The following is a 17,253-nucleotide window of genomic DNA, read 5'->3' on the forward strand; positions in this document are numbered from 1 at the left end:
TAATTACTGGTACTGTCCAGGGTCAAGGCTTCCACTTCATATATGCTGTGAAGAACTTGGAAATTAGACTCAAATTATTCCAGATTCCTTCGTGCGTATCTAAATATTTCGACCTAGTGATCCGTACAGCATTATCTGCACTATGTAAAACCGGACTTCCATCTTCCTTGTTAAAATGAGGGATTAAAATGAGGGATTAATGGTTATTTGGCGGATTTTTTGGCCTTAGGGGGATTTATAAAGGAAGATATATATATATTTTTTTAATTTGTGACATATTAAGTAGATTGGGTTGGTTTATTAATACAAATATCTCCCTCTCTACACTACCACCACCATTACCACTACTACCATCCCTCCACCACAACTGCCACCACCACCACCACCACCACCACTACAGCAACAGACGGGGAGGTACGCTAGGTGGGATTAGGGGGATCCGTGGTACCTATTCTGAGGCGATTTAGTCTGGTTACACTTTAAAAACCTCTTGCACGTTATTTACATCACTTTAATTTTGACATAGTTCATCAATAACATACAAGATGGTAGTTTGGTGTGTAGAAAAAATCGCAAAGGAACAGGTGTTACGGCTCGCCCCTACCGACCACACTCATATGTCTCCCTACACCTCCCTAGGTATTCATCTACCATCACTACCTCCCTCCGCCTACCAGAACAATCTCATCTGCTTGCCTGCCTACACCCCTCTGTGCCTCACCCCCTCTGCCTCGCCACACCACCACACCGCTGTCGTCTCGTCCCTCAATTCTCTTTTTGGGCGTGGCTGGGTTGACGGAAGCCACTCGGTTTGGTGCCGCGGATAGGAGCATAACCAGCTGAAAGGCAAGACACATAGAGTTACAGCCCTACAGATCAAAGCCATCCCGCCTCACACACACACCCTTGCTCACCCTAGGTCATCCCAACAGGACCATATGCAAACGTATTTAGCTCTTGGGGTATCTCACTAAGAAAAAAACATTAGATTCATACGAGAATATATGAAACCTATCCTGATTTTTTGGTAACTTTATGTAACTGACCGAAAAACAAGACCAGAACACTGATATCTGAAAACTTACTGATCTCCTGGTGGTATGTCATCAAAACTCTAGATCCGAAAATATCTGAAAATCTATGAATGATAAAAGGTAAATCAGTTATTAAGAAGCACAATCATAAAATCATTAATCTCTTGGTAAAGCACTAATTATGGATCAGAACTTTACAAATTTGGGAAAAATCATGGTGAGAGATGCATTAAAAACAGATCATAATACACACTAATATACCAAAAAAATATCAATCACTTGGTTAATGTGTAAAAAAACTAATTCACATTTTTAACTACAGGAGTATCATTGGTAAATCAAAATATATTAAAAACTAATTGTTGACTATACACAATCACTGGTCAATCAGTATGTACATCTAATCTTCAGTAAGACGTATAACGAACTGAAGTCAGCATGTGTACTGAATATACACTGAGCAGTTTGTAAATCCTGGGCAATTTGTAAGTACTGAGCAGTTTGTGAGTACTGAGCAGATTAGCAGTTTGTTAAGTAGTTGGTGAGCGAGGGTGGAGGATGAAGTGGGGCCTGCCTAGTGTTTGAGGCAGGCAGGGCTACATAGACAGCAGGGCCGCTTCACAGACAGCAGACAGGGAAAGGACAGAGTGTGAGAAGGCGAGGCTGTCACACCTACAAGGGCGGTAGTATAGAGTGTAACGTTTATAAGCTGTGTCACATCTCTACTTCATGTCAAAAGTAAGAAGTCTTAGTGTCCCATCTCTAAATCGTGTCAGAATAGCGAATTACCTTGTCACATCCCTACATCAAGGCAGAACTGAGATTTACTTAGTGTCACATCCCTATATCATATCAAAGTAGGAAATTACCTCGTCTCACATCTCTACATCACGTCAGAGTAGAGAAATGCCTTGTGTCACATCCCTCCATCATGTCAGAATAGAAACATCTGATCATTTAGTGTTTTATCGTGTCAAAATAAGTAACGTTTGCAAGCTGCCTCGGTGACACGAACAGAGAAGCAGTCAAGGAGAACTGCAATCTACTTGTTACATTCTAAGTGGCTGTGAAGGGTTAGTAACACATCTTCCTTAGCGATTCATCCTGTCCATTACACATTCTCTGTACGTTACTGATGCAAACTACATCGACACCAAACAGCAAACAAGACGACGATGGGAAATAAATCACTAAGGAAGACACGTTAAGACCCCCATACCACATGACAAGTCCTCAACCAGCAATGATACAATCTCTTCTTTGGAATCTTAAAGGGGTAATGAAAACAGGTACTTAAATAACTGAGAATAATGCCAAGGTATTTATAGTTATTTTTTTAAAGGTAACAAGTCAATCCCTTAAAGACAGTGGCCTATACTATCCCCAGACGATTTTATTCAGCGATCTCGACTTTTTTTATACAGCCTTCACACCCTCTTCCCTACTAGACGTCTCATCTAAGTCAATAGGTGTTAGCAAGAGCAAGAGAATATAATCAGTGTGTGTGTGTGTGTGTGTGTGTGTGTGTGTGTGTGTGTGTGTGTGTGTTTAAGATAGGTATAAGTTACTCCCTACTGTCACCCATTTTGTGTGTGTGTGTGTGTGTGTGTGTGTGTGTGTGTGTGTGTGTGTGTGTGTGTGTGTGTGTGTGTGTGTGTGTGAGAGAGATACATAGCATCACACGTAGCATCATGTAACACCCTCCTTATTCAATCCCTTGCACTCAGTGAGCATAAGGATGGACAATTTGGGCTTAATTCAGTTTCTCTCATCCAATTAACACAACACCAATGACGAGGAAACTGACTTAATATCATGCACGAGAAGGAGAGTGCATGGCGAGCAATTAGTGTGGAAATTACGTCATGCAGAATGATGGGTGAGGGGGAAGGAGAGTGTGAAGCAAGGAAAATAATGGCGAAGTACGAGAATAGAGAAAGATTGCTCCCTAACACCTCTTCCTTAGCGATTTATTCTTGTGTGTGGGAAATTAGGTCATGCAGAAGGATAGTGGAAGGGGGGGAGGAGAGTGTGAAGCGAGGAGTGAGTCGAGTATGGGGTATGAGGCAAAATAAATCGCATGGGAAAAGGCGTTAGGGGGTTTCCTTACCCGGCGACAATACGAGGCTGACTCACATAACACAGATGAGCAGAGTAAGGCGTAAGAGGCAAAATAAATCGCTTAGGAAAAAGTGTTAGGCAGCTTCCTTACCCGACGGATAACACAGAAGAGGAGAGTAAGGCGTGATAGCAGGATAAATCGCTTAGGAAAAGGTGTTAGGAGGCCACAGCACTTACGCATTGGATCATGTCAAACCACACCAGAAACCGAGATTAAAAAAAAAAAAAATGACAGATGAGATAAGGCAATACCGCGTCCTCGGGGTGAATGGGTTAATTAGGCTTCCCTCTAACCCCTCCAGGTGCTACAAACCTCTGCACACCTGAGGGAAACCGTCTGGAGAGGATGGTGAGTGGGAAGTATTGATAGGAGTGAAGGGAAGTGGTTTATGGTTTCTGTTCTTAGAGAGAGAGGGGGGGGGAGAGAGAGAGAATTAAGCAGAATAAAGTCGCCTGTACGTAAAAAATAATAACAGTAGTAGTAGTAGTAGTAGTAGTAGTAGTAGTAATAATAATAATAATAATAATAATAATAATAATAATTAACGTTATTGGCGTAAAATGCTTCAGTCGTAATAGTTATAGCCTCATCTCAACGTGACCCCAGTGGACTGCAGGCTGATTCTACCTTCCTGCCGTCCACCACCCTCTTTTACGGGTTAGGGAGGTGAGTGAGTGAATAAATGAGGGACGTTTGTATAACCAGGCAATTGGGCCGCCAGGTTATATCAGCGCCACCACGTGAAGGCGTCCATAGCACCATAATCCACTAGAACAACAGCCACAGAGATGAATAAAGTCGTTCGCAGAGTATGAATAAAATGAATGACACCCACAATACGTCATTGATGTGAGGCAGTGAAGGAGAAGAACAGAGTATACACAGATTATACAAATCAGTGCAAGGGAATACAGAATAACATCCATATATATAAATACTACTAATACACACACTAGGTATACATAAATGAAGACAAACACACACGCACATATATAGGAAAAGACTACACATCGATATACGTACATACATACACACAGATATTTATACATTACATGGTATATATCGTTCCTAGATCTACTTAAACGTATTACATAACACAAGAAGCCAAAAATACACCTAAGAATAAAGTGACGATTTATATATATCAAAATGCCTATATACACCCGTCAATACACTCCCTCATGCCCCGACCAACTCTATCTTTTAATACCAGATAAATTAATATTCTTAAAGGCTAATATCTCCCCATATACTTATAGATGTATATGTTCTAAAAACACACCTATTTACATTCTATATAAGTCTGTCACTCCACCTCCACAGTGAAATTGTATGCCCACTACTGTCTTGTGTATATGTGCTGGTTTAGAGAGAGAGAGAGTAGTAGTAGTATATGAACAAGTGGTGTGATGTGGTATGAGTGGTCGTTACTGAGTAGGGACACTTGTAGAGAATAAGGCATCAGGAAATATGGTATCTAAAACACCTATGAAGCTTAGAAACAGGAAATTATGCCAGAAATGTAATGAGTTGCTTTGATATAAATAGGATAATACCGAATGGATGTGTGTACATGAGTATGCTGGATTAGAAACACGATATAAATACAGTATATTCCTCTGTATATAATTATGTTTCTCTATAACTGTGTTGAATGTTCTTTGCTGCTTAACCCCGGTCTGTCTGGCCACATAAACCCGTCGACCACAGGTAAGCCACTGGTTCTGTGGGGCCGTCCTACAGGTAGAGTACATACACCGTGTAGGGATCTGGCGCGGCGCCCCCCTTGTGGCAGACAGTTCCCCACCAGGGTAGGACCAGGGTCCTTTCCATGGCGAGGTGCTGCGAAGTATAAGGGGGTTTGGCTCCTGGGTGGATGCCGCAGCTGCTCCACGAGGGTTTACAGTGCCACCACGTGTAGGCTCCTCATCAGTGCCCGTGTTGGATGGCTGTGTGGGCTGCCTAAGCCATTCTAACTTAGCCAAACCAGACCAAACAGGAAAATCTACTAATTATAACACAATATAAAAGGAATACCGAACGCACACAGACTATCCACAATAGAGAAGCAACTCAGTACAACCCAGACCCGCTTCAACATTATGGTTTCCCTATAATACTGGATCTAACTTCATTTTCTCTCAGGTAAGATTTTCTTTCTCGATTCCAGCGCCAACTTACACATACAGAAGCCCTGGCAAGATTAGTTCCCCATTTACAAAGCATTTTCTATGGCTGAAACGATATCAAACATTACGCTGAACTGTGTATAATCATTGGTGATGATAAGGACTTGTTACTCATCCCTAACCCCCATCCTCTTGCCTACCTTCCCTCTCTCCTCTTCCCTCCTCCCTCCTCTCCCCTTTCTCCTTTCCTCTCTATCCTCCTCCTCCTCCTCCTCTTCCCTTCCTATCGCCCTCTACCGTTCTACCTTCTTTCTTCTCCTTTTTCTCCTCTCCCCTTCTCTCTTACGTTTTCCTTTCCCTCTCATTCTCTCCATCGCCCTCTTGTTCTTCCATTCTCCGTATCTCCCTCTACCTTCCACTCACTTTCCTCCTCTCCTCCTTCTTTCCTGTCTCCCTTTTTTCTCCCCACAACTCCCTCCTCTCTTACTTTCCCTCCCTCCCCTTCCCTCCCTACCCCTTCCTTCCACACCTTACCTAAGCACGCTTCTGGCATCTCATATTATCAATCTCTCTTTTCTATTTACCTTCCCTCCTAGATCTATCCCTCATACAATCTGCTAGTCTATCTGTCTACCTATCTATCTACAAATCTCTCTTCCTTGAACTCATTATTTTTTCCAATCAGATTTTTTTACTGACAACGTAGCAGCGAATCTACCGTCTATTATTTCGGGGCAACTACATAGATTTTATTTATAGAGTACGTCTTTTCTAAGTTTAGGTTTGGCTGGCTTAGGTTTCAAGCCTATGGGTTAGATTAGGTTAGTAAGGGATGCGTTAGACTGAACAGGATTAAGCTGGGGTAGGGTAGGGCAGAGTAGGATAGGGTAGGTTAGGTTAGGTTAGGGTAGAGTAGGTTAGGGTAGGGTACGGTAGGTTAAGTTAGGTCAGGCTAGGCTAGGCTAGGGGAGGGGAGGGCAGGGCAGGGTAGGGTAGGTTAAGTTAGGTCAGGTAGGCTAGGCTAGGGTAGGCTAGGTCAGGCACAGGTAGGATGGCACAGGAAAGGATAGGTTAGGTTTTTAAGTTCTATTACTGTCTTTATTTATCGCGAGGAATTACTTTGAATATTTAACAACTGGCTGAGCAATAAATTTAGAATGATTTAGACGAGCATTAATGTGTGTTAATTTAAAGATAATTTATAAACAAGAATTAACACCACTACAGGACATGAGAAATCTTTAAATCCATCAAACAACCCTTCTTTCACCTCACAGTGAATGATGTCAGTTATATTTACAGTTCGACTCAAATCTTCGCTCAGTAACCTTATCGATGCTGGTCTTAGCATTAATAACAAGTGATTTATTCTGCTAAAAAAAAAATTATAAAAAATGAACCAAGACATACACACATACAATAATTATTTATAACATTCAGTGACAACATTATTTTCTCTGTTTTGATTTATAACCTTCTCAAAATCTGCCTTAGCATAAAAAATAATTCCAAAAGTGACTTAGCATTAATGGTAACTTATTTAATACCAGAATAAATTATTAAATATATTCTAATAGCAGTAACAAGGAAAGAATAATTATATGTATTTTCAATCTATGAATAAACCGTAATTTCTGCAGTCTAAAAATATTTCCCTTATCAAAACTGAGTCAAAGTTACTATATATAAAAAAAAATTACATCCTGAGACCGTTAAACATCTAGTCAAACAAGGCACCTCGTATCGCCAAAATTTAACCCCTCGAAAAATGAACCTCGCTAAAATTAAACCTCTCGAAACTGAGCCTCGCTAAAATTGCCCCCCCTTACTCAAAGAAAAAAAAAAAAACATGGCCCAGGTTCGTAAGCAAACTTATGAACAACGCTGTACATGCATAATTTTCACTCACCAATTACATGTATTCAAAGACCCATTTTTGTCTGAGTTTAGCATACTGTTGAACATGAAGATTACACACACACACACACACACACACACACACACACACACACACACACACACACAATAAATAATGCTCCCAAGGTCTCAAATGCTGATTGGTTATGTAGTGTCCAACTCTGGGCATAGACTTAGACCCGTTCCCTCAGGTCCAGCAGTCCTCCTATTTGCCACACACACCTTCACACATCACCCCCTGGACACTAGTACCCACCGTCAATACTGAATACGTGCCGGGGTTGTCTCATTCAGGACTGGTGCATTGGTATTAGCGAGGGTGTTGTTATGATATCTTGGTGGGTGTTGTGGAAATTAAGTCTGAACGAAATGCAGTGAATCAAAATGTTCCCTACCCCCACCCAGGATCGAACCCACGACATATTACACAACAGACGATCTCTTTAACCACACAGCTTATAAAACGTGCCTTTACTGTAGAAATAAATAAATAAATAATAATAATAATAATAAGTTAATCACACGTTTGTTTACGAATCCGCGCCATGACAGGATCAAAACATGTATGGAAAACGGAAATCCCTCTCCATTTTTTAATTTTAAGGGGGACTTGGCTAAGACACGAGATGCCTTCTTTTTTGTAATATTTTTTGTAGTTTGGGGGTTACATATCTAAATACAGCTGGCCAAACATGAAGGACACTTTGTTAGCTTAGTTACAGTCTAGTGTGTTCCATAAATATACCTGATTATAGTATTTTAGCTATTTCTCTCCGCTACGGCTACGTGATGAAAAGAAAAAGGGCTCTCTATTTGGTTTTACTTACAGGATTAGTGTTTTTTTTTTTGTTAGATCTACACGCTAAGAAACCCCTTCACTCCGATGATGCCTTTATTCTTGCCACCTCCAGACGATTTTATTAAGCTGAGAGAGAGAGAGAGAGAGAGAGAGAGAGAGAGAGAGAGCAACGTTCTTTACTCTTTTTACCCATGATTTTCGTCCTTTCGCAGATTATTTCACGTAGCTCAGTGGCAGAAAAACATGCTACAGCCCTACGTCTTCGGAACGGCACTTCTTCGTGACTAGCATCATAATCGCAATTTTTGGCCAAGCTAGAGTGAGAAGTGTGTATATCTCGCCCATCAACTATCAGCTCTTCTTCGTGACTGGCATCATATTCTAGCATTAGTCTTTCACAACTCAGAATTCAAGATGGAGAGATGGCAATTTTTGGCTAAATGAGAGAGAGAGAGAGAGAGAGAGAGAGAGAGAGAGAGAGAGAGAGAGAGAGAGAGAGAGGGAGGGAGGGAGGGAGGGAGAGAATCATAGCCTTTTCACGTCATAAAGCCGCCCACAGATAACAGAAATAAAAGGAACACCAGTGAATGTGGGCACAGTGACAAAAACAATGCACTTGACAAGCACCTCTCTCCTTTTCTTACTATTTTCATTTTTTTGTTACCATCCCTTCATCGGATTAAGGTGTATCAGAGGTATACACAAGTTAGTATCCTCAGTCTAATAATAATTTCTGTTTTTCTTGCTGTTTCAGATTTTTTCATGTATTGGAGAGACTTTCTACACACACACACACACACACACACATACACACACACACACACACACACACACACACAGGGTACACCATCCATCGTAAGAAGCAGCATTCCAGTCCCCCGGCCGATATCCTATGACGGAAGCCAATTTTCCCACAGAGATCTATTTGTCTATCTATCTATCTATTTATCTGTCTATCTATCTATCAGTCTATCTGTCTCTCAGTCTATCTCTCTATTGCCAGATGCCTGAATCCCGTAAGGGGTGGCCACAAACAAATCGCCTCCATGTCACCCTGTCTCCTGTCATTGCCCATCCCCTAACTTACACCCCCTCTCTCTCGCGTACCTCTCAACTCCTCCTCGATCTCATCCTCTGTCTCCTCCCCCCCTCCATCTCACACAAATACACTCTCCTAGTTAGTCTCTCACTCTCCATCCCAACTTATACACCTCTTCTCACGCAATACGCTCTTCAATACGTCCTTATTTTTGCTGCCACACCCTGCTGGGTTTAGGAGATTAACATTAAAATATGATGCTAGTCACGAAGAAGTGCTGTGGAAAGGTTTTTAAAGTTTTACGTCTAGTGACATCAAGAGCGCTATACTCTTTTTACTATAACTTGGCCTAAAATTCTCTCTCTCTCTCTCTCTCTCTCTCTCTCTCTCTCTCTCTCTCTCTCTCTCTCTCTCTCTCTCTGCCTAAATTTGCCAACTCTCCATCTTGAACTCTGAGCTGTGATAGCAGATAAACAATGGAATTTGATGCTAGTCACGAAGAAGTGCTAGGGAAAGGATTTAAGGCCAAGCTAGAGTAAAAAAAAAAAAAAAAACAGTATAGCAATGGCATCTTTCTTCTGAATTTCATCGCTGAAATCCAAAAATAATTCACCTAGGAAATGGCATCACGAACTCTCCAAGAAACTATACTCTTTTCACCTCAACTTGGCCCAGATTTTTGTCCTTTTGCAGCTTACTTCACGCTCGACATCTTTTCCACAGCACTTCTTCGTGACTAGCATCATTAGTGGTAATCTCTTGCAAACAACTCAAGAATCAAGGAGAGATGGCAATTTTAGGCCAAGTTAGAGTAAAAAGAGTACAGGAATCTGACCCATTCATTTCTCCATGCTATAACAAAGATTGAGATATTTAATGCCTAAATCGCAAGAAGAACGGTGCTTGCCTCAGCTGAATAAAATCGTCTGAAGCAGCAAGAATAAAAAAAAACATTACCTGACTGAAGGAGTCGGAAATTATGCTATAAAAATGGCTATACTAGGAAAAACTAATTCTAGGTGACACATATGCCTAGAAACACAGGGACACTACATAATAATAATAATAATAATAATAATAATAATAATGGTGGTGAGTAGGCATACCATGAAGTGAGCTTGGGGAATAACAATAGCAAATGCACTCTAATAATTATAATAATAATAATAATAATGATAATAATGTGCAGGCTAAAACTAGGGCGTGAAGATTCTACAGCATATAACACATACCAAAGCGTCTACTCTACACTGCCTTGAATGTATTGGCAGATTAAGCAACCATTAGTTTGTTGATGTATGCGACCTAATTTGAAAAGCAATGGATGAAAACATAGTGAACTTAAAGACTACTACACTACACTGCCATCTGGTGTGTTGGCAGAGAAAGTGACCATTAGTTTCTTCATGTATGCGACCTAATTCAAGAAGGAGTGGATGTAAACACGGTAATAATAATAATACGATGATGATAATAATAATAATAATAATAATAATAAACACTGAATAACTGAATGAAGTGAAAAATGCTTCAGTAAATAATAATAGTAATTTTGCTTCAAAAAGACACGATTATAAATGAAAATATAATGTCAAGGAGACGATAAATTGGAAAGGATTGGAAGAATTAACTGAGGAACTGATAACTGATGATGATAACTGAGAATAAACAATAACTGCCTTATGATCAAGACAGACAGCAACGAAGAAAATAAAGACACGTTTAATAATGAAAAAAAAAAAGATAAATTGCTTACCACTGAATAGAGAGAGAGAGAGAGAGAGAGAGAGAGAGAGAGAGAGAGAGAGGGGTAAAAAAAAAACACACAAGCATGGATAACGATAAATATGGGTAAAAACAGAACGTAAGTAAAGAAATAAACATCTCAAATAAACATGGCAAATGATGGTCAAGAGGAATTGAAAAGAGAAACGCGAAAATAAAGACATATTTAAAAGCAAGGGCATAAGGAAACGCGAAAATAGTCAAAAAGCAAAAGCACGAAGAAAATGGGAAGTAGGTAGAACAAGGACAGGAAGCGAGTCAAATGAAATAAATAAATAAATAATAATAATAATAATAACTGGTAAAGAAGAGCAACAAAAATGAGAGCAAGTGTACCGTAAAATAAAATCAACTGCTACACGAACGACAAACACATAAAACGAAACAATACCCGAACACGAAGAAAACAGGAAAAAAAAACGGGATTCATGGTGATAACTGAGAAAATGGAGAGCAAGTGTAGTGTAAAAACTTAACCCAAATCAAACACTAACACAGAATGAATAATAGAGACAATCCGACGCTCCAGTATGGTCAAAATGATAAATCTGGAAGAAGGATGTAAAATCGTGAGGCAAATTTATCATGAACAGAACTGTGTAAAGAAAATGGATGGCTAGGAACTGAGGGGGCTGTCAATTAAAATTCCTTCCTGCTTCCTCCTCGTCGCACACTCTCCTCCTCTCTCCGGATTGTATCATAAATGGCTTTGAAGACCGTAACGCCTCTTCCTTAGCTATTTGTTATGTGAATCATGCCTTCATTTTCGTTTCTTTGTTATTTATATGTCTCTAGCATCGATATAGTTGATTCAATGAAAGCTGAAGAGGCTAGAATTATGATAGGTAAAATAATTCACCAAGGAAAAGGCATTACGAATTCTCCAGAGCAACTATACTCTTTTCACCTTAACTTGGCCCAGATTATTCTTTTGCAGTTATATCCTGTTGCTCAATGGCACAATAAGACAACACTATGGCTATGCATCATACCCACAGCACATTTTCGTGACTAGCATCATTCTAGTGCTAATCTGTCACTACAACTTAGCATTCAAGATGGAGCGATGGCAAGTCTAGGCCAAGTTGAAGCGAAACGAGTATAGAGTCTCGCGGCCCTCGCTCTCATTTTAGTTGTCTTTCTTGGCCTCATCTTTAGCCAGGTCCTTGTACGACGTGGACTTGCGGATGCCGAAGGTGGGCTCACCGATGGAGTAGAAGTAGACCAAGCAAAGTAGACAGAGGGCGGCGCGGCCAACAATCAGCTTGGCCGCGCGTGATTCAAACATGTCCTCCTCCGCCCCGCCCCCCTCGTCTCCGTTCTCGTCCCCAGTGGCTTTGGCTTCGTCTTGGTCTTCCTCCTGTAAGATTTGGTTGTCGAGAGTGGAGGGGACGAGAGTAAAAATTAACTTCACTTCAGGTATTTATCTCTTGCAAGTAAAAACCAAAGCTAGAAGATATAACTGATTAATTTACGCTTGGTCTTCGTCCCATGAGGTTCGCTGTGGAGGGTGAGGGGAGACGTGAAGGAAATCAAAATCAATTTCTTAAACTATTTCCCAAGCAGAGAGAAAATGGAGAATATGATTAAAAAGACAGGAATAACCCAGTTTCCTTCGTAACCATATTCTGACACTGGAGAGAAACGCAGATAATAAAAAAAATATATATCTATGGGTAAATGGCAGAAATATGACCAGAATCACACACACACACACACACACACACACACACACACACACACACAATAATCCTAAGTGGTGAGGACTGACAGAGAAAAATATTATGACACTAAGTTTTAACATCTTTTTCCTGAAAAGTCCAGTTAATAAAAATACATATATATATTTGAAGAAAGTGAAATTTGAGATAAAATAGTATAAAAAAATGAAAAAGCCACATTTCAAATCTAGTAATGAAACTATTGACAGACTCCCCCCCCCTCTCTCTCTCTCTCTCTCTCTCTCTTGTACCTTCTTTCATACAGTTCTTTTACCTAGTTACATATTCCTTTTTCAGCGTTTTCAGCCGCATACGTTCCCCTCTCTCTCTCTCTCTCTCTCTCTCTCTCTCTCTCTCTTTCTCTCTCTCTCTCTCTCTCTCTCTCTCTCTCTCTCTCTCTCTCTCTCTCTCTCTCTCTTGTACCTTCTTTCATACAGTTCTTTTACCTAGTTACATATTCCTTTTTCAGCGTTTTCAGCCACATACGTTCCCCCCCCTCTCTCTCTCTCTCTCTCTCTCTCTCTCTCTCTCTCTCTCTCTCTCTCTCTCTCTCTCTCTCTTGTACCTTCTTTCATACAGTTCTTTTACCTAGTTACATATTCCTTTTTCAGCGTTTTCAGCCACATACGTTCCCCCCCCCTCTCTCTCTCTCTCTCTCACTAACCTTCGATGCAAGAACAGCCGCAGCAGACACACAGATAGAGAACAGATGGTAGGACAGCATGGAGAGCAGCATTGTTCTTGCATAGTGCTTGTCGGAGGTGCCCAGCAGTGACCAGACGAACACACACAGGCCTGGAGCAAGACAACAGAGGAATACAATAGGGAAATACAACACAGGAATACAATAAATACAACACAGGAATGCAATAGGGAAATACAACACAGGAATACAATAAATACAACACAGGAATGCAATGGAGAAATACAGGAATACAATAAGAGGACAACAGAAAATACATTAAACACAAAATATATGACAGAAAGAAAAGGTGTATCCATTAGCGACCATACGAAGTACATGTACAGACCTGGAGCAAAACAACACAGGAATACAATAAATACAACGAATACAAGGAATACAGTAAGAGAATACAACAGAAATGCAATGAATATGAGTACAAAACATATGACAGAATGAAGAGGTGTACCCAAAACTGACCATACGAATACACACGCAGTACACTAGAGCAGAGTCCAGTACACATGAAAATATACTGCACAATTCACTAGAGCTGAATCCAATACACCTTTATAGCGTGGACGTTTTACCTTTCGTATACCTACTCCCCTTTAGGTATACCTGCAATAAAGGATTAACACTAATTGATTTTGTACTCTGAAACACTGATATAGAGGAATACAAAGGAGGAATGCAATAATGCCAGATAATACAGTAACAGGAGAATACAAAAGAAGAATTCAATACAGCATCCCATCCTTGGGAGTTGAAGGGGGAGACCAAGGATGAAATGGTGGGATGAGAGGGAGATTTATAAGCGAGGGGAGTGTGAGTGGGGTGGAGGGGAGAGGAGGAGGGGTAGACTAAGGATGAGATGAAAGGAAGGAGTGGAAAGATCTATATAAGTTATACTACTATTCCTGTTACTGCTGCTACTACCACCACCACTCCTGCTGCTCCAACACCATCCACTCACCTGCTAGAGCAGCTCCAGCCAGTCGCGTAGGTACAGTATTGTCCACAGTAGGCACGAGGCCCAAACTGGCAGCCCAGGAGGGAAAGACAAGCAACATTGCAGCTTCCAGTGTCACCCCCATCCCCATAACCACGTGTGCCGACCAGAAGCCCCGGGGCAGCTTGACGTAGAGGTGTTCATTGTGTCCCAGCACCTGTGATATCTGTGGCAGGGATAGATAAACAGGTAGACTGGTAGATACATACATATAGATTGATAGATACATATTGATTGATTGAGTTAAACTGTAAAGTGTGTGTGAGATGTAAAGATATATAAACAAACAGATAGATAGATAGATAGATTAGGCAGATGCACTGAAAGACAGATAGATTTAGATTAGATAGATACACTGATAGGCAGACTGATAGACATACATAAATTATCATCATCTTGAAAGACTTAAAAAAAAAATCATGGCGATATCTATGGATCTGAACCCAAACTAAAAAAAATTGATAAATCCTGGACTCAAAATTCATATCTTATTTAATTTCCAAAGTTTTTTTTTATGATTCATCTTGGCCATAAAGCCGCCCCCTCCCCCCGTTTTCCATTAACATTATTTTTTTATCGGGGTTACTCTTCTGTTTTTATTGTCTTTATATTTTCCCCCATTTTCTCTCATCTTTAATTCTTTCTCCTTCTTCTGCTTTTATATTTATTACTGATTAAACAGGTATTCTTTATTACATGTATTTCTAAAGGGGTGCCGCTTCTTTCTCCTCTTTCTCCTTTATTTTCTCACTTTCTCCCTTTTCTCTCATTCTTTATCTCCTCTTACTCTTCTTCCTTTATTATTATCTTTATCAGGGACTCTCTCACCTGTGATATACTCTAGTTTTTCCATTTTCTTTGATTTTATTTTCCCCTGAGTCATACCTTCCTTTTTTAATCTCTCTCTCTCTCTCTCTCTCTCTCCTCTTTTCTCTCCCCTCTCCTCTCCCCTAACTTCATTACCTCTCCCTCTTCTTCCTTCACTCTTACCCTCCTTTCTCCCACCCCTCACCATATACCCTCCTCTGCACTCCCTCCCTCCCCTCTTCCCTTTCCTCACCTTCCCTCCCTTCTCTCACCATTCCCTTCTCATTCTTCTTCCTTCATCCCTTCTCTCTTTCCTTCCCCTTCCTTTCCTTTCTCTCCTCTCCTTCCCTTACACCCCCTCCCTTTCTCTACGGTTTTGCCTTCTTTCTCCTCCCCAACATACCCTTGTCCTTCCCTCCCTCTTCCCCTCCCCTACCTCATCTCCACTCCCCATCCCTCCTCTCCCCTCTCCTCCCTTTATCTATTATTCATCCTCCCCTCTCCTCCCCTCATTCCCTCCCCTACCTCTTCCCTTTTCTTCCCTTCCCTTCTTTCCTTCCCCTTTCTTTCCTCTGCTCTCCCTCTTCCTATTCCTTCTTCCCTCCTCTCTCAATCCTTTCCCTCTCTCTTCCTCTTTCCTTCTCTCGTTTTTCCTCCTCCTCTTCTTTTTTCTCCCTCTCCTTCCCTTCCCCTTCCTTTCTTTATTTCTTTCCTCCTCCCTTCTTCTTCATTCCTCCATTTCCTTTATCTCCCCTCCCTTCACTCCCCTCTCCTCTCCCCTGTCACATTCTATTTCCTTCCCTGTCACCCACCCTCTCTCTCTCTCTCTCTCTCTCTCTCTCTCTCTCTCTGACCAACATCTTCGACAAACACACAGACACTCACTTATGTACACACGCCTGCACACACACATACACACACACACGCATATACATACACATACACACAGAAAAATACACACTACACGCGCAAACAAACTCTCTCTCTCTCTCTCTCTCTCTCTCTCTCTCTCTCTCTCTCTCTCTCACGTCAGTATATATAGCCATAAGTAAACACACATCCAATGACATGATCCTCAAAAAACCGACACACAGGATACGCACATGCCAAGAAGGTATACACACACTGACATACACACATACACATACATACACACTTATATACACACATACGCCCACATATATATTCCTTCACGCACACACACACACACACACACACACATACACACTTATATACACACATACGCCCACACATATATTCCTTCACTCACGCACACACACACACACACACACACACACACACACCATTGTTACGTAGCCTACACACACGTACACACCATTCTAACGTAGCCTACACACACGTACACTCGGGCATACACACACACGCACACACACGTACACACATCCATGCCAATATTTCAACTTGGTATCAGAAAGAAACAGGCGGGTAGAGGCTAGTCTCTCTCTCTCTCTCTCTCTCTCTCTCTCTCTCTCTCTCTCTCTCCCTCTCTGTCTGTCTGTCTGTCTGTCTGTCTGTCTGTCTGTCTCTCTCTCTCTCTCTCTCTCTCTCTCTCTCTCTGTAAACATCATCACCACCGCCACCACCACCACATCACCACCACCACATCGCACCACCACCACACCACCATCACTACATCACCACCACCACTACCACCACCAATACCACCATTACCACCATCATCATAATCACCACCACCACATCACACCACCAACACCACCACATCACCACCACATCACCACCACATCACCACCACCACACCCCTCCCTACCGTAACATCACAAACATTACTACACATCCCACCAGCCAACTCATGCAATTTCATTCTTATTTTCACCTTCCTATATTTATTTAAGTAATGGCGTTTCAACAAGCAATTTATTATTCTTTTCCTGCGTGACGTGGGAGCAATACATTTTATATCTACTTGTATAATTATAATGAAAATATCTATCGGGTTACACGTCTAGCTACATCTCTATTGCTTCTCCAGTCAGACACTATTAACAAGGTCATGCTGGGAATACGTGGGCCTTATCCTTCCTATATTATTTCCTGTTACCTGCTAATACCGGTACGAATATCCTTCTTTTATGCAAAGAAAGAACCAAAGGCTATGTTCCTCCTCTCAAGAAAAACACAGGAGAGCCAAATTCAAGATCCGATCATTTCAAGATGCCTGGACACA

At 41.2% G+C, this 17,253-nt stretch overlaps 1 protein-coding gene across 1 annotated transcript in view; it reads right to left on the bottom strand.

Annotated features, from left to right (window-relative positions):
- Nucleotides 1-403: 403 nt before the first annotated feature.
- Nucleotides 404-17,253, bottom strand: part of LOC145416455 (uncharacterized) — an 88,223-nt gene continuing 71,373 nt past the window's right edge. The window contains exons 4-7 of the mRNA XM_080285412.1: nt 14,205-14,406; nt 13,211-13,341; nt 12,032-12,185; nt 404-839 (exon numbers count right to left, since the gene is read on the bottom strand). Coding sequence (XP_080141538.1) covers nt 766-839; nt 12,032-12,185; nt 13,211-13,341; nt 14,205-14,406 — 561 coding nt within the window. The 3' untranslated portion in view covers nt 404-765. The remainder of the gene's footprint in view (nt 840-12,031; nt 12,186-13,210; nt 13,342-14,204; nt 14,407-17,253) is intronic.

The sequence above is a fragment of the Coenobita brevimanus genome, chromosome 106 (genome assembly GCF_032717465.1).
Source record: "Coenobita brevimanus isolate Jiangsu-jjx chromosome 106, ASM3271746v2, whole genome shotgun sequence".
NCBI lineage: Eukaryota > Metazoa > Arthropoda > Malacostraca > Decapoda > Coenobitidae > Coenobita > Coenobita brevimanus.